We start from the raw sequence: 18,374 nt of genomic DNA, 5'->3' as shown, positions 1-18,374 counted from the left end.
GCCGTTTCTGATCCAAGCCGATGGTGTGATCTCCTGCTGCATCCACTGATATTATTTTATACGGCACTGTCGAGCATCCCGGAGCTGGATATGGAACCACGGATGTTCTGCCGCATTCTGGGATGCCCTGGGATGGAGAGGCTGGGCAGGATGGACACAGCATCCCCGAGATCTGGGGAGCCCGCAGGGAGCCCTGGGGGTGCCCGGAGCCTTCCTTTAGGACATCACCGGCTGCGGTGGGACGGGACGGGTCTGGACGGGACGGGAGGAGGGGGTTCCTGCCCCGCCTCCCGTTTAAAGAGCCGAGGTTGGGCGGGCGCGCAGCGCGCTGCGGAGCGGCACCGCCGGGCACCATGCGCTGCGCCGCCGCGCTCGCCCGCATCCTCAGCTTCAGCCTCCTCCTCCTCCTCCTCCTGCCGCCCGCCGCAGCCTACTTCGGGTCAGCAGCGCCTTCGGGAGCCGCCTCCGCGCTGGGAAGGAGGGGGGACAGTGGATTGTCCGAGGGGCAGAGCTGGGAATGCGGGAGGGAGCGCGCAGGGTGCGCGGGCAGCTCTGGGAATGCGGGAAGAGTTGTGGGTTTTCCACGAGCAGCGCTGGGAGTGCGGGAGGGAGCGAGGATTCTCCGCGGGGCAGCGCTGGGAAACCGGGAAGAGGTGCAGATGCTTCGCGGGCAGCCCTGGGAATGAGGGATGGAGCGCGCAGGGTCCGCGGGCAGCGCTGGGAAGGAGGGGTGGAGAGCGGATTGTCAGCGGGCAGAGCTGGGAATTAGGGATGGAGAGAGGATTTTCCACAGGCAGTGACGGGAATGAGAGATGGAGAGTGGATTTTCCACGGGCAGCGCTGGGAGTGCGGGAGGGAGCGCGCAGGATCCGCGGGCAGCGCTGGGGATGCAGGATAGAGCGCGGATTCTCCATCGGCATCTCTGGGAATGAGGGATGGAGAGTGGATTTTCCACGGGCAGCGCTGGGGTTGTGGGATGGAGCGCGGATTCTCCGTCGGCAGCGCTGGGGTTGTGGGATGGAGCGCGGTTTCTCCGTCGGCAGCTCTGGGACTGCTGGATTGAGCGTGGATTTTCCACGAGCAGCGCTGGGAATGTGGGAGGGAGGGTGGATTCTCCTCGGGCAGCGCTGGGAATGAGGGAATCCAGCGCATCCCCGAACCCGGCTCATCCCCGCACCCAGCGCGTACCCGAACCCAGCACATTCCCACACTCGGCGCATCCCTGAACCCCGCGCACCCCCGCATCCTGCACATCCCCGCACCTGGTGCATCCCTGAACCCAGTGCACCCCTGAACCCAGCACATTCCCACACAGCACATTCCCACACGCATCGCATCCTCGTACTCAGCGCATCCTCATGCCTGGTGCAACCCCACAGCCTGCGCATCCCTGCACCAAGCGCATCCCCATACCCGGAGCTTCCCCCACCTCGCACATCCCTGCATCGAGTGCATCCTCGCACCTAGCGCATCCCTGCATCCAGCACATACCTGCACCCGGCACACCCCTGCACCGAGTACATCCCCACACCCAGTGTATCCTCACACCCAGTGCATCCGAGCATCCAGCAAATCCCTGCACCCAGCACATTCTCACACCCAATGCATCCCTGCACCCAGCTCATCCTTCATACCCAGTGCATCCCTGCATCCCATGCATCCTTCATATTCCGTGCATCCCTGCACCCAGTGCATCCCTGCAGCTGTCCTGACTCCGCTGGGATGGTCCCGTGCGCTGCAGCCAATGTGGCATTGCGTGGGGGTGCTGGGAGTTGGCAGGACCCCTCGCCGTGCTCCCACGCACCATGGAGAAAGGGGATGGGGTGGGACGATCAATGCGTGCAAGAGTGGGATGGAGAAACAGAGTGGAATATGCTCTTAGCTGGGAGCAATAGGGAGAAAAAGTGGCTTTCTTCTACTCCATGAATGATGCTTTCCTTCTCTTCAGGATGTGAATTGAGCTCTGGACAGTTGCTGGCTCTGATACCCCTCTCCTGGTGGTTTCCCTGGAGGGAAAAAAGGAGGAAGCAGGGGGTTGGCAGATGGAGCCAGGGCTTAGCAGAGGGGGGCGGGTGACGTGGGTGCTGCGGGGCTCCATGGGGCACCGGGGGCTTAAAGGCAGCCTGGGGACAGTGGGTGCTCTTGTGTGCAGAGAGCTGATGCTTCAGCCTGGGATCACCTGGGCTGCGTGTCCTCCCCTCACATGTTAGTTTTCTTAGGTTTGAAGGGTTTTCAAAAGATTAGATCAATGCAGAATTTCCCGTGAAGAGGAGCTTTGGTTGGCTTTCTAGTGAAGCTGCAGCTTAGGCAGGTTTTCAGACCCTCTTACAGGAACCAGAGCCGTCGGTTCATGCATCACGGCGAGTGCAGGAGAGACACAACCATTGACACGTTCAGCCTCTGCCCTGAGTGATTGTAACACTCAGGACCAGTCTGTGCGGACTGACACTTGTGGAGGACCTTGGTCCCTCTCCACCAACCCTCCCATCACCTGCCAGACACCTCTTCCCGCATTTGCTCGTGTCTACTGGCTTAGCACCACTTCCCTAGGACGATGATTTGTATTTCTTTTCTGTTGGAAAGCTGCTTAAAAACAGTTGGATTTGAAGTTTATCAATTCTGATAGGACGAGGGGGAACGTTTTTTAGCTGAAAGAGGGGAGACTGAGATGAGATCTTAGGAAGAATGTTTTCCTGTGAGGGTGGGGAGGCCCTGGCCCAGGTTGCCCAGAGCAGTGGTGGCTGCCCCATCCCTGGAGGGGTTCAAGGCCAGGTTGGATGGGGCTTGGAGCAACCGGATCCAGTGGGAGGCGTCCCTGCCCATGTCATGGGTTTGGAACTGGATGGGCTTTGAAGTTCCTTCCAATCCAAACCACTCCATGATTCTATGATTCTTATTCTATCATTTAGCCACACCTGAGCACCTGCTGACAGGGAAGACTCTGCCTTTCCTGGTCACAGCAGTATTCTGTAAAGGACCTGTGCTGCAGTGGGTGTTTGGCTTTCCAGTTACAGGACCATGTGCATGTGGATTGTTCTGGGTGGAGGTGAATTAGCTTGTCCTTCCCTTTCAGATACCACAAAGCAGTTACTGACCATTGCTCAAGCTGGACTCTCGTTAGAGCAACCTGAACGATTTTTCTGCTTGTGACAATGATCTTTTTGGGATGTGTTGCTTTTGAGGCATTCAAGATCTGGATGTGCCACCCTTTGATGATGCCGAGGGCGTAGTTTCACCTTCAAACTCTTTTCCTTGAGGGGTTTGACCCAGGTGTGTTCTGTGTTCTCACTTCTTCATTTAAAAATCAAAAGAAGCAGCACAAGGAGGAAACCAAGCACCAATATGGAGATATTTCATATGGTTAAGTTGAGAGGTGGAAGGATTTTAACTAATTATGTCCAGATTGAGGGAGCCCAGAACAGATAAGGATGAGGAAACGAGTGCAGGTACGGTGACCCAAGTCAACTGCCATAAAGGCACTGCTTGTGACAATTCCCAGCTGGATCCTCACACCAGCTGAGGATACACATACCGCTCATCCCAAACCTGCAAAGCTCTTGCCAAATTATTTAAAAAACTGAGTATGTATCTGGACACATCATCTGTTGCTGCTCCCAAAAAGAGGTTGCAGCAAAAAAAAAAAGCTGTTTCTAAGGTTTCCAACCCAAAACCTCCCTTGAACCTCACTTGACCTTTTAATACAAGCTCTTTTTCTTCATGAGGAGCAGACAGCCTGGGGTATAAAATCATAGAATCGTTTGGTTAGAAAAGACTTTTGGGATCATGAAGTCCAACCATACCTGCCCACTACTGAACCATCCCTGAGCACCTCATCTGCCTGGCTTTTAAACACTTCCAGTGATGGGGACTCTACCACCTCCCTGGGCAGCCTCTGCCAGTGCCCGAGAACTCTTTTGGTGAAGGAATATTTCCTAATATCCAATCTAAACCTCCCCTGGCACAATTTGGGGCCATTTCCTCTCATCCTTTTCCCTGTCACTTGAGAGAGGAGACCAACATCTACCTCTCTACACCCTCCTTTCAGGCAGTTGTAGACAGCGATGAGGTCTCGTCTTCCTCAGGACACCACAACCCCAGGTCCCTCGGCTGCTCCTTATAAGGGTCTGAAATGACAACTCTGATAGAGAAAAGTAAAAAAGCCTTTGAGATCAATAGTTTACCCCAAGATGTTGCTTTAGGCCATTCTGCCACCTCCTCTGTAGACAGCAGGTTGTGCAAAGCATGAGAGATGCTCAAATGTAGTCAAGGCAGCACCAGGCTGCTGGCCATCCCCTTGTCCAGGGACAGACACTGAGGTTCAAACAGTGTTGCTTCTGAGAGGATTAAAACTCTATTCCATTGAGGGCGAGAAGACCTGTTGTGCACCATAGTTGCCTTGATTTGATAGGTCATGTCCCACGTTGTCTTAGCCTTTCCTGAAGGCTTGTTGGAGCTCTCCGTGGGGTGTCGGTATTCTGTGGAACATGAAAGGCCCCTGAAATCAGATATGCAGCACTGTTGTGGCTCCCTTTGATTTTTCTCTTTCTTGGGAGAGGTAGAAAAGGTGTATTTTTAGGGTTTTTTTAAGACCTTTCAGATCCAGAGGACATCGGGCATTGCACAGGAACAGGCTCTCATTAAAAGTCTCTTAAGCAGCTGGAATGTGGCTGGAAGGAGATTAAAGGAAATGGATGAATTTAGCAAAGTGCTTAGAGAGAAAAGGAGAAATAAAAGTTTGAGATCCTTATTGTTCTTTCAGATTGCCAGCAGGTGTGCATTAATTCAAAGAGTTTACTTTTTTTTTGCTGTGTGATCTGTAGATAATAAACTCTAAATCACCTAAAAGTGATGTGCACTTTGCCTACCTGTGAATATCTGCATAATTTATATTTAATCTTGTAAGAATGTTGACCTACCGTGATCTTGATCTGAGCAAATGTTGGTTCTACCCTAATAAAACACAGTTACAGTTACTACAGTCAGAGCCTTCAAGCCTCTGCTCATACGAATACTCTCAGCTGTGTCTGTCAGGACTGTGAGAATGGCTTCTGCTCCCGGCTGTGCCACCGGTCCACTGCCTGACCTTGGGCATCTCCTTTGATTTCTCTGCTTACTTATTGAAATTGAAAGTTATCACAGGATCATGGAATGGTTTGGGTTGGAAGGGACCTCAAAGCCCATCCAGTTCCAATCCCATTGCCATGGGCAGGGACACCTCCCACTGGATCAGGGGCTCCAAGCCCCATCCAACCTGGCCTTGAACCCCTCCAGGGATGGGGCAGCCACCACTGCTCTGGGCAACCTGGGCCAGGGCCTCCCCACCCTCACAGCAAAACATTTCTCCCAAAGATCTCATTTCAATCTCCCCTCTTTCAGCTGAAAACCGTTCCCCATCATCCTTTCCCTGCACTCCCTGATGAAGAGCCCCCCCAGCTTTCCTGGAGCCCCTTTCAGTACTGAAAGCTTCTCTAAGGTCTCCCTGATCCTTTTCCAGACTGAACCATTCCAAATCTCCCAGCCTGTCCTCATATGGGAGATGGTCCAGCCATGGGATTATCTCCATGGCCTCCTCTGGCCTTTTGCACCACGTTTTTGTTCCTGCATCAGCACTCTGATGCAAGTACTTTGATATCCACTGAGCCCCAGAAGAGCATAGCCTTGACTTTTTGGTTGCTACTCAAGGAAATGCATCAAAGCCCCTGACAAAGCTCAATAGCCCTTAGTAAAATTGTGTCTGCTGAAGGTCTGAGTTTCTGAATTTAGTTCTCACCCTATGGTCTTGCTGTGCTGCTTACCGCTAGACTGAAGCAGTGTCTACTACATCTTTGCCCTCTGAGAACAGATGAATGGATTTTAAGCCGGTATCCTAGACCCTGACCTTGGGCATCTCCTTTAATTTCTCTGCTTACTTACTGAAATTGAAAGTTATCACAGGATCATGGAATGGTTTGGGTTGAAATTTATCACAGGATGATGGAATGGTTTGGGTTGGAAGGGACCTCAAAGCCCTTTGGATGAACAAGAACGAAAGGTTCTACCCTAAAGAGCAGTTAAATTTGCAATTCTCTGTTCTGTTCCCAGTTGAGATCCGTACGGTTGGACTCCTTTGGCAACCAAGCCACAAAGCCTTTACAGCAGAGCTCCTGCCACTTGTGAAGCTGCTGTGAAATGGAAGGGCTGGGAGCTGATCACAGCTTTTGTGGGAAGAGATGACTGGTCTGAAAAGTCAGTGAAGCTACTACTGCTGTCTCGATGATATCTGATAAGGGATGGATACTGGTTTAGCTGGGATGGAGGACATTAAAATGAGAATGGAGACTGGCTGGAGGGGAGCAGGGGAGCGCTTTATCTTCTGAGAAGGGGTTATGGGCAGTTAGGATGCTTGGCATGAGTGGTGGTTGTGTTGGAATGTACCAACAACAGCTTGGTGTTCAAGAGTTTAGTAAAACTAAGGATGCGGTTTTCCAGCAGTGAGCAATTTCAGTGCTGTTATATGAGGCTCTTAAGCTCTTCTTTCCCATGTCAGCTCTCTCTTTTTCTTATTTTTTCTCTCTGTGCTGTGAACTCGGGAAACTTTGCTGCATGGAAGCAAACGGAAAATAACCTCATCTCATGTCTGACTTGTTGACAAATGCACTTTCCTGGGATGTGAATACTGGATTCTGACTACCAAGCAACGCCCAGGTCTCTGACTTCCTGAGTGAGGATTGTTATTCCTCCAACTCATGCAATAGCAACACCTCTTTCTGAACCCAGCATTGTCTCAGTGAGTTTGGTACAGTCTGAGCATTCCTAAGAAGTCAGACTTTTGTTGACATCTAAGCCTTTCCCTGCCCATGCTGCAGGTGGCCTATCTTGATCTTCTTAAGCTTCAGAGTTCGTGCAGAGCATGTGCTTATGCACTCAGGGAAACATCACCACAGTAAGTCAGGCAAAGTGGTCACGCTCACTCACCATGTACTGATCCCGGTCAGTTGGGTCAATCTTGTGTCCCTCACCCCATCTCCTCCAGCTTTGGACTGCCACGTCCTTTTTGCACCAGCTGCTACTGTCCTCTCCGTGTGGCGTTGATGCCAGGTAGGGCTTTGAGCTGCACAATCTGAGTTGCTTTCTGAAGCACATCAAGCAGTGTCAATTCCAGTTTCTTTGGGGCTGAAGCTGGCCCCAAATAGCTGCCTCTGTTTCCAGTATTGCCTGTTTATCTCTGGACTCTCACTGTAACATCTCATATTTCTGTCTCCTAGTTCAGCATTGACAATGGGATTGAGAGATTGTTCTCACTCACTTATTTTCTAATGTTTAATTACAATGAATTCACAATGATTCCTTGATTCTGGGTTAGTTTTCAGGTCTCTGGATGTGTTAGTCAATCGCACTTGTGCTGAACTAGATGACCTCTAAGGCCTCTTCCAACCCAAACCATTCTATGATTCTCTGTTTGAAGGCATCTGGAGGTTGTAGGCTAATGTGAGAACAAATGCAGAAGTGCTGAAGGGTTTGGTCAGCTGAATTGTGCTGTAGCTCCTGGGCTTGCGTAGACTGGATGGACTACAGAGAGTTCTAAACAACTAGCTCAGAAATAGATGTCTAGAAAGTCCGTGGAGGACTAAAATTGCAGTTGCAGTGCTTAACTTGCATCCTCCGTAATGAAGATGATGTCCCTTATAAGAGTATGACCTTACTGGAACAGTTGAGTGTTAGAAATGTTCGTCTTTTGTGGAGCAAAGTGAGTTTTCATTTTGATCACCTCCATTTGTTAAAATTCTTTACTGGTGACCTGGAGTGTGGTGGCCACCATGGGCAGTTGTCATGTTCACTGGCACAGAATTTTCTCTCTCCCAGCACAGACTGGCATTTGCTGTGTAGAAACACGACCAGTCAGCTCTGGTCAGATCATTTAGCTGAGAAAGATCCAAGCTTTTATAAGGAACCTACTAATGGTGCAGAAGTGAAGAATCTCACTTCCTGCACTGCTGTGAGGAATCGCTTGTTTGGCTTTGTACCAACCTACTCACTGGTGTCCAGGTTCATCTGACTGGGTTTGCTCAAGCCCTGACCTGTGCCTGGAAGATGATGGAAGGGCCAGCAGCTGGATAGTCTTTGTAGGTGTGCTTCAGAGATCACTCCCAATTGCATCCCTCCCTACCCAACTTTGCTTGTCTGACCCTCACACTCCCTTCGTGGAGCTGCATAGTCTGGTTTGCCTGAGGGAGAGGAACAAGAACCAACTTGCTCATCTGTTCATCCCTATTGAACTACCTGTGGACTTGCAAAGAAACCAACAGGATTTGGAAGGGAAGGCATAGTCTGTAAATGGGTCTGAGATGTGTCCAGATGTAAAGGTTTAGGAGGCTTCCATTACCTGTCTGGTTTTGGTATTTTTGGGGTGGGGAAGTTGATGCATTCTGTGATCTCATCCTTTTTGGTACTCAAAAGCTGCACCCCTCGTCAGTGTTGTGAAAATACATGAATATTCCAGTTTGCTTCCATCCCTCAAGTCTTTCATCAATGTCAAATAATGTCTTTGTGTTTTTAAGCATCCTAAAAATCATAGAATCATAGAATGGTTTGGGTTGGAAGGGACCTCAAAGTCCATCCAGTTCCAACTCCTTCCATGGGCAGGGAAGGTTGCTCAAAGCTCCATTGACCTGGCCTTGAACACCTCCAGGAATGGGGCAGTCACAACTTCCCTGGGCAACCTGGGCCACTGTCTCACCACTCTCATGGGGAAGAAATTCTTCCTAATGTCCAGTCTACATCTGCCTCTCTCCAGTTTATCCCCCTCATTCTATCCCCACAAGCCTTTATGGACAGTCCCTCTCCAGCTTTCCTGTAGACCCATAACTCAATGCTTTTTACGTTTGCTTTTAGCTTGACTGGGAAAGAAGCTCTGACCCACTTCCCAGCCTTGGGACCTTCCACAAACTCTGCCCAGGGGAAGGTCCACGTCAAGCAGTGTGACTTGCTGAAGCTGTCTCGCAAGCAGAAGAGGCTGTGCCGGCGGGAACCGGGCTTGGCAGACACCTTGCGGGACGCCATCCGGCTTGGGATCATGGAATGCCAGTACCAGTTTCGCAGTGAGCGCTGGAACTGCAGCCTGGAGGGACGGACCAGCCTGCTGAAGCGAGGTACAAGGTAGTCTTGTGTTTGCAGTATAACACCTCTCTCGGTCCTGTAGCCCTTGGAATATGCATCTCAATTTAAACATGGGGCAGTGAACAGGGAGCGCATGGAGCATGTTTCATCTAGGAATGGGAGTTGTGCAGTTTGGGCCCTTTTGCCACAAAATATGCCTTATCCTCATCTTTCCTGTGTGATTGGTCATGGATTGAATAGTAGGAGGAAGTTCATACCCTTGGCTTGTGGATTTCTGTCCAAGACCCAAGTTTCCGAGGCTGACAATCTTCCTTGGCTGGCAATCGGGGATGGTGCCATGAAAAAACATAGAATCATAGAATGGTTTGGGTTAGAAAAGGCCATGAAGGTCATGCAGTTCAACTCCCCTGCAGTGAGCAGGGACATCTTCAACAAAAACACAGGTTCGTGCTTTAGGTCAGGGGAGATTTTAAGAAAAGGATCTTTCTAGATTTTTGGATATTTTAATATGTAAATCTGTGTTCTCAGACACAGAATTTAATCCTAATTTACTGTTTGAAAAAGCTTTTTATCAACCTTAAGGCATTTCAGTACATGGTTACAGATATTTCCTAAGATTCTTTCACATATATTTGGAGTTCAGACAGAGTGGCCATTGGCTTCTGTTTTGGAGAAGGCTTTAGAGAAAGAAAATGTTCTGTAAATTCTCTATTTGAGGTAGAAGGGAGCATAACAAATCCTTCAAATTGCCCCATCCCTGGAGATGTTCAAGGCCAGGTTGGATGGGGTTTGGAACACCCTGATCCAGTGGGATGTGTCCCCGCCCATGGCAGGGGGTTGGAACTGGATGGGCTTTGAGGTCCCACCCAACTCAAACCATTCCATGATTCTATGAAATTATGAGAGTTTGAGAAAAATGGAATGAAGATAAAGCCTGAAACTATTTCTTACTAAAAGCTCCCAAGGGACGCACATAAACTTCTGAATCCATCCTCATCCAAGCAATGCCTGACCAGGCTGTTACTGAGCTTCAGCCCTTCAATGATGTTTAGCAGCATTTACTAAGTTGTAACGTTCAATGTTACTGAGTTTCAGTCCTTTGATAATGTTTAATACATCAATCTCTTATAAAAAGGTGCTGAATAAGCCAATATTAACTTTCATGAAATTAAAATATTAATTTGAATTAGCATTGGGATTGAAAATTCATTACATTTCATAGACTCACAGAATGGTTTGGGTTGGAAGGGAACATGAGGGACATCTTGTCCACCCTCCAGCCATGGGCAGGGACATTTTCAACTCAATTGCTCAGAGCCCCATCCAACCTGGCCTTGAATATTTCAAGGGATGGGACAATGCCCACCTGTCTGGACAACCCATTCAAGTGTTTCACCATCTTCAGTGTAAAAAATGTCTTCCTGAAAGAAGAAATTTCCATTTAAAATTATGAAATGTTATTAACCCCAATATGAAGTTAATATCTTATCAAACCAGCACATACCAGATCAGATTTGCTTCATTGCAAGGGTCCGTTGTGAATTTTTTAGCACACTTTGTGATCGTTTTGAATGACTTTCTGACATCTGTACCTTCATGAGCCTCAAAGAACTTAAAAACGACAGTTGAATAATCCCCATCTCCAAATAGCTGGAAACCATTTCAGTGCCTGGTGGTGGCATGCCTCGGCATCTCCACGGGCTCCTGACTGACACACTAAAACATCACCTGTAATTTAAAACCTGTTTTGGCAGATGAGGATAAGAGTTGGAAAACTTTTATTGCACAATCTTAAGGATCAAATGATGATTTAATAGAGCAAAGCATGCTCTGTGCATCTCCTGTGGGAGAGGACAGCTGGCTGGAAGCAATTATTAGTTCTGCCTTTCCTCTATGGTGCTAATAGGGAGTTTCTTTCACAAAGACGATGGACACTTTCAGCTGCCGCTTTTGATCTGCTTCTCACTCCTACTGCTGTTTCGTTGCTGCCTTGGAAGTTGTTGGTCAGACCATGAACTGTGCACCTTTCACCCAATGAGCAATGAAGTGTTTTAGAAATGATTAAATGGTTTGATATCACCATGGTCCTAGAGAAAAACACAATCTTTTAAACTGCATTTAATGGTCTTCTGACCGCAAGGGGGAAAAAAGATCATGTCCCAGTGAATCTTGTGTTCAGTTTTGGGATCCTCAGCACAGGAAGGATGTGGAGCTGTTGGAGTGAGTCCAGAGGAGGCCACGGAGATGATCCGAGGGCTGGAGTGCCTTCCATGAAAGGACAGGCTGAGAGAGTTGAGGTTGTTCAGCCTGGAGAAGAGAAGATCCAGGGAGACCTTAGAGCAGCTCCAGTACTGAAAGGGCCTCCAGGAAAGCTGGGAAGGGGCTCCTGATCAGGGAGTGCAGGGACAGGATAAGGAGCGGTTTTCCATCTGAAAGAGGGGAGATTGAGATGAGATTTTAGGAAGAAATATTTTGCTGTGAGGGTGGGGAGGCCCTGGCCCAGGTTGCCCAGAGCAGTGGTGGCTGCCCCATCCCTGGAGGGGTTCAAGGCCAGGTTGGATGGGGCTTGGAGCAACCGGATCCAGTGGGAGGTGTCGCTGCCCATGGCAGGGGGTGGAGCTGGGTGGGCTTTGAAGTCTCATCCGACCCAAACCATTCCATGGTTCTATGACCTTGAATGGCAAATTTTGGGAAAAGCATTTCCAAAGATTCACTTGTGCAGCTTCTGTCTATTTGGCTACTCTAGTTATGAGACCCTTGAATAACAATGTACAAATTGATGAATAAAATCCTTCTCTTGCCACTAGGTAAATTCCTCAGATGGGCTTTGAGGCGCCTTCCAACCCAAAACATTCTATGATTTCATTCTATGCTTCGATGATTTCCATCATTGGAGATTTGAGAAGTCAGCTGGACAAAGCCCTGAGCAACTTTATCTGCCATTAGATTTAGCCCTGCTTTGAGCAGGAGGTTTGACTAAAGACCTTGAGAGCCCTTTCATCCCAAACCTTTCTATAATTCCATAGCTTTCTGGGCTTCTCCCCACCACCCCAAGATGTTTCTTCCACTTACTCTGAAATGCTTACACTATCTGTACTGTAGTATTGAAAAACCTTTGAGCAGGATGATCTTTCCTTTGGTGGAATCACCACATGGCTCAGCTTTCCTTGTGGTCTAGAGCACACCACACCACAGAACAGTGCTTTGCCATTGCAGCAAACGTCTTTCTGTATTTATAGGCTGCTGAGCTACAGAAATAATTCCAGAGAGTTGAGGGGAAGACTTGGACATGTGCAAGGTCCTACCAGGGGAAGATTCAGCACCTTGAAATTCAGTTCTGTTCTGATGTTTGCAATTAAGCTGACAAGCAGAGATGTCTGTTTGGATGCTCCTTCTCACACTGAGTGTTTAAGATTTCATTACAGTCACTGGCAACTCAGTCAATGGGGTCGGGAGAGTGATTCATCCCTAAACCAGACCCGGAGAGCCTGGACATCAGCTCCAGGCTCCACTGGCTTGTGGTGACAAGAGCTCAGTTGACACTGTGGGAGGATAGACACCCAGGATAGTTGGAGAAACCTCCATTTAGATCTTCTCAAACCATGCTTGTTGGAGCTGATTGCTGCTCATTTGTACTATGTCCTACTGAAAATCCGGTTTCAGCAGCTGCTTTGTTGCTTGGTGTTATTCCACAAGGGCTTAAAGACCATCCAGTTTTTTCATTTACTCACGTGATTTGTGAATTAAACAACTCTAGAGTGATCAGTCCCTTCTGACAAGGTAGAAGGGATCACCTTAGACTTTTCAGACAAGCATTTGGCAGCCTGGGGACATTGAACCTTTGCTATAAAAGGAGGTGGGAGGGGTGAGATGAAGGAGGTGGTTTGAAAGTCTGCTCGTTATCTTCAGTTACTGCTGTCTGCAGTGGCCTGACCACAAGCAATGGTCTCTGATTTCCAGTGGGCTGAAATTTGGCCAGCATTTACGTCAAGTGCCACAGAAGAAGCCAAACCATCACTGGTCAGAAATAGCAGAAGCCGTGTGGTGTTCCACAAAGTCAGATTTAGCAGGGTGTGTGGAGCTGATTGGTACTGCCTACTTACTCTGGTATGGGAAAGTGTTTCTAAAATGCTCTCCTCTCTTCTGGTTTCAGTATGTCAGATGGGATATTGGGACAATATCCTATTGGGATGTGGGGTAAGCATTTGGAGACCAGCTTCTGGAATTATTTTTCAGATATAGGGTCTCAAATATATCTAATCGCTCCTTCTTTCGGGTTAGCTACTGTTTGAAAATCATCTCCCACTTTTTGTGGAAGGGGATTGTCCTGCTTTACCCTGCACTGGGGTGGCCCCACCTTGAACACTGGGGCCAGTTTTGGGTGCCACAGGATAAAAATGATCTAAAGCTACTGGAGAGCATCCAGTGGAGGGCATGGAGTTGGTGAAGGGCTTAGAGGAGAAGCCATATGAGCAGTGGCTGAAGTCACGTGGTCTGTTCAACCTGGAGAAGAAGAGACTGAGTGGAGACTTCATCACACCATACTGCTTCCTCACAAAGGGAGGAAGAGTAGCAGGCGCTGAGTTCTTCTTTCCGGCCACCAATGACAGGACCCAAAGGAATGGCAGGAAGCTGTGCCAGGGAGGGTTAGGTTGGACATTAGGAACACATTCTTCCCCCAGAGGGTGACTGGAACAGCTCCCAGGGAAGCAGTCATGGCCCCAAGCCTGACAATATTCCAGAAGCCTTTGGCCAACACCCTCAGCCCCATGGGTGAATGTTGGGGGTATCCTGTGCAGGGGCAGGAGTAGATAATCCTTCTGGGTCCCTTCCAACTCAGGACATTCTACAAGTCTATGAAAATGTGTGAGCATCATGTAGCTGTCCATAATCTACATTGGCTGTGTCCCCTATCAGATTTTCCAGGACTGTTGACTGTCTGATTTATCATTACAGCTGGATGGGAATTCTTAAAGGGAACAGAATGATGGAAATATTGGAGGTCAGACTGGATGGATTCTAGAGGTGTCACCAACCTCTGCTTTTAGCAGGGCCAACTGCAAGGCCAGATCAGGTCTCTGTGGTTTCTTCTCTCTCTCTTCATTTTTTGGGGAAAGCAGTTTTGGAATTTTCCAATATGGAATATTTGTTTGCTTCAATGTGTTTTCTTCCATGCAATGTACAAGTGCTCAATTTTTCGTAAACACAAATTTTTCTATTTTGTCCAGTCTTCTCCGTTCATTCCTGCACGCTGAGCTATTGATATCCAGTCTTTCTTTTTCTTGTAGTACTTCCTGAATTGTAGACTTCTTTCTAGTTTTGTTTTCTGCAAATGAACTCTGGAGGAAATATTAAGATTTTTCCCCGGATTAAATAAGAGCAGAGGTAAGGAATCAAACAAAAATATTTTGGGGTTTAGAATCATGGAATCATTAAGGTTGTAAAGGAACTCTCATCCAGTCCAACCATCAGTCCAACCCCACGGTGCCTGCTAAACCATGTCCCTGTGTGCCAGGGCTATACGTTCTTTGAACCCCTCCAGGGATGGGGACTCCAATTCTGCCCTGGGCAGCCTCTGCCAGAGAAGAGTTTTTTCCTAATATCCAATCTAAACCTCCCCTGGTGCAACTTGAGGCCATTTCCTCTTGTCCTATCCCTTGTTACTTGGTTGAAGAGCCCAGCACCCACCTCACCACAGCCTCCTCTCCAGGAGCAGCAGAGAGCGATGAGATCTCTCCTCAGCTGCTTCTTCTCCAAACTAAACAGCCACAGATCCCTCAGCTGCTTCCAGAACCCCTGTTCTCCAGCCCCTTCCCAGCTCCGTTCCCTTCTCTGGACGTGCTCCAGCTCCTCAATGTCCTTCTTGTGCTGAGAGGAACAAAACTGAACGCAGGATTCGAGGTGCAGCCTCCCCAGCACTGAGCACAGGGGGAAAATCCCTGCCCTGCTCCTGCTGGCCACCCCATGGCTGGTCCAAGCCAGGATGCCTCTGGCCTTCTTGGCCACCTGGGCCACTGCTGGCTCATGCTGGCTTTAGTTCAGGTTTGTGTCGATCAGAATTTTCCAGAATTTCCGTGGAGCTCGTGGGTGTCATATCCACATACCCCTTCCTATCGGATTTTTTGTCTTCAGAAGGGACTGTACTTTCTTTCCTAGTTAAAACCTCACGGTGTGTCATGGTCACACACCTCAGGGCAAATGCGGCCAAGCTGGGACGCCTGTGATAGGAAGGGAAACCACTTTAGAAAGCATCACCACAGTCACTGGGAGCAGATAATTTACAGGTTATTCAGGAAATCCACTCCTGTGTGGGAGAGTTGTCCTTCTAGCTCAAGATGTCCTTCAACATGGAACCTTTCTCAATCAAGCTCCATATGATCTTTCCATACGAAATGTTACTGCTGTGCCAATGCAGTCCCAACTGCAAACATTTTTAAATAACAGGTCAGATTCTTAAAATATTTTCCACTCTCTACTAAATATTTCCTGATTTTAAGCCACACCGTGATTTCAGTGATGGTCTCCATGCACACTGATCAGCATTGTGGTGAGGATGAGGACAAAAAGAGTTCCATGACTATCGCTTTTTGCAGGAATATTTCCCCAGGGCTGTTTGGGTGGTGCCACCCATCCCCTGATTCACGAGTGGTCTCCTCTCTCCACATTGAATCAGCTGCAGCCACCAGGTGAGACTGGGGTGTTGCTGCACCAGTTTCTTCAAACACAATATTGAGTTTCTCTGCTAGGAATGCAGGTAACAGAAGAGTTTTGTCTCTTTGTATTTCTAAGTATTGTGCCTGGTTTTAGTTCATGGACAGTCAGGAGATCCAGCGAGGTGGATGGACACTTCATTTTGCCTTTCCTGCTTCTACCTTCTCCCAATCCTTCTCCTGCGCAGGTTTTAAGGAAACTGCCTTCCTCTATGCAGTATCCTCTGCAGCTCTCACTCATTCCTTGGCCAGAGCATGTAGTGCTGGGCGCATGGAGCGCTGCACCTGTGATGACTCCCCAGACCTGGAGAACCGCAAGGCCTGGCAGTGGGGCGTTTGTGGAGACAACCTCAAATTCAGCACCAAGTTCTTGAAAAAGTTCTTGGGTCAGAAGAGGATTGGCAAAGACCTGCGGGCCAAGGTGGACATCCACAACACCAACGTTGGCATCAAGGTGAGGAGGTGCACTAGCAGGCCTATGATGAAGTTAGGACTCAATGCAAGTCTTCTAACCCATCCTCAGCAGAAGCTGTTTGTGAGAGGGTTGTTCACTGACCCTACTCACAAACCAGACCTGTTTACTGGTATGTCATGGACCTTATTGTACTGAGAGCTCCCTGGAAAGTCTCCTGAACTCTGGTGTGCATCTTGAGTGGCAGAGTCGCATCCAGTATCCTCTTCTGGTATCAGGGGCTGAGAGAAAGCAATATGCAGCATGGCAATGGCTGTGAAAATTGGTGGCTGAATTAATCCATGGATTATGCCATGGCCACAAGAAGGTTTGAGAACAGGCAGAACTTCATAGCTGGTGGGACAGATTAAGTAGATTAAGGGCTGGCACCCTTAAAACCAGCTATAAGTCTGCTGGTGATCTGCTATGGACCTTGTCATGTCATAAGTTTGGGTCAGGGAGACCATTAGGTCAAGCATTTAGCCCCGTATGTTATGGACTTATCATCGTTTTCCATTTACGGAATCCAAGTTCGTGTTTGAGTAGAACACTGTCTTCATTTGTGTATCAGAGAATAATAGAATGGTTTGGGTTGTAAGAAACCTCAAAGTCCATCCAGTTCCAATCCCCTGCCATGGACAGGGACACCCCCCACTGGATCAGGTTGATCAAAGAGTCAGTCAGCCTGGCCTTGAGCACCTCCAGGGAAGGCAATCCCCCAAGCTGCAGATACTCAGTTTTATAGTTGACTACTCCTGCTGTTTTAAATAGGCTGTTAGTCAGTATTCAGACACTTGCACTCATTCAGGCTTTCTTCTCCCTGGCTCACCAGTCAGCTTTGTAGCCATCCCTCTCTTTTGTTTTGGGTTTTGGGTTTTAGTTTTTCCTCCGTAAAGTAGGAATAATACCAATAAAACTGCAACCTGACGCATTGCCTCTACCTAGAACTAGGCTCATGGTCCTGGCAGATAATGACTACCGCTTCTCTTCCTCATCAGGCTGTGAAAAATGGTCTCAAAACCACATGCAAGTGCCATGGTGTCTCTGGCTCGTGTGCTGTCCGGACATGCTGGAAGCAGCTTTCACCTTTCCATGAAATTGGACGCCTGCTGAAGCTGCGCTATGATGATGCTGTCAAGGTCTTCAGCACCACCAATGATGCTGTGGGACACTCCGAGCTGGCTGGCCCACAGAGGCACAGTCATTCCCTGAGGCACCCCGCTTCACCTCGCTCTACGGACCTGGTCTATGTGGAAGACTCCCCCAGTTTCTGTCGTCCCAGCAAATACTCCTTGGGAACTGCGGGGAGGATCTGCTCTCGGGAAGGCAACTGTGACAGCATGTGCTGTGGACGAGGCTACAACACCCAGAGCCGGCTCGTGACCTTCTCCTGCCACTGTCAGGTGCAGTGGTGTTGCTATGTTGAGTGCCAACAGTGCATGCAGGAAGAGGTGGTCTACAGCTGCAAGCAGTAAAGACAGTGCTGGAGGGTCAAGGGATACCCTAGAGTACAAGGAGGTGGTAGGGAGAGAGAGACATGATTCTCTGCTGTGGGGTGAGGGCAAAGGCAAGCACCAAAAATGTGCAGTGCTCCTGTTATCTCAGCATTGAGATCCTCCTGTCTGGGCAGAGCCCCTGCATGAGGGCTGAAAACCTGAGTTTTTGTCAGGTATCTGATCAAGAAGGAGGGACGGAGGGTGGTGGTGGGACAGCAGAAACATTGAAGATGTCACAAATCCCTCTCTTGAGCTAAAATTGTGCTTTCATCTGCATCCCTCACTTGCACTTATGTAAATGTGTTGGGGTGGTGACATTGAAACAGTGAGGGTTTGCACCTTGGTTCCTGGAGAGAAAAGAATTAAGGGACCAGGGGGGGTGACAAAAAACGGAGCCAGGATCCTGCTGTAGCAGGGGCAGCTGCGTTCCTGCACCCGGGCTCTGGCAGCAGAGTGTTTTGGTTCTCTGGCAGCTGGTTGAATCCTTTCTGCTTTGAACTCCAAGACACACTGTTGGGTGGTCTCATCTTGATGCAAGAATTGTATCTCAGAAATACTAGTTTACAAAGAATTGGAGCTCATGTCCAACATCTCCCAGGTCTATAGTTTGGACGTTGGACT

General features: G+C 48.8%; 1 protein-coding gene across 2 annotated transcripts; it reads left to right on the top strand.

Moving 5' to 3' along the window:
- Positions 1-312: 312 nt before the first annotated feature.
- On the top strand, positions 313-18,201 carry WNT9B (Wnt family member 9B). 2 transcript variants are annotated; one of them, XM_054088534.1, is made up of 4 exons: positions 313-439; positions 8,872-9,128; positions 15,995-16,260; positions 17,256-18,201. In XM_054088534.1, exons 1-4 carry the CDS (start codon positions 354-356, stop codon positions 17,730-17,732), a joined length of 1,086 nt encoding a protein of 361 aa, XP_053944509.1. In that variant the 5' UTR covers positions 313-353; the 3' UTR covers positions 17,733-18,201. The 2 variants fall into 2 exon arrangements, with proteins under 2 accessions (XP_053944509.1, XP_053944508.1); XM_054088533.1 differs by lacking the exon at positions 313-439 and adding an exon at positions 522-653.
- The last annotated feature ends 173 nt before the right edge of the window (positions 18,202-18,374 follow it).

This window comes from Cuculus canorus, chromosome 25 (assembly GCF_017976375.1).
Source record: "Cuculus canorus isolate bCucCan1 chromosome 25, bCucCan1.pri, whole genome shotgun sequence".
Taxonomy (NCBI): domain Eukaryota; kingdom Metazoa; phylum Chordata; class Aves; order Cuculiformes; family Cuculidae; genus Cuculus; species Cuculus canorus.
This window is presented reverse-complemented; position numbering and strand designations above follow the sequence as displayed.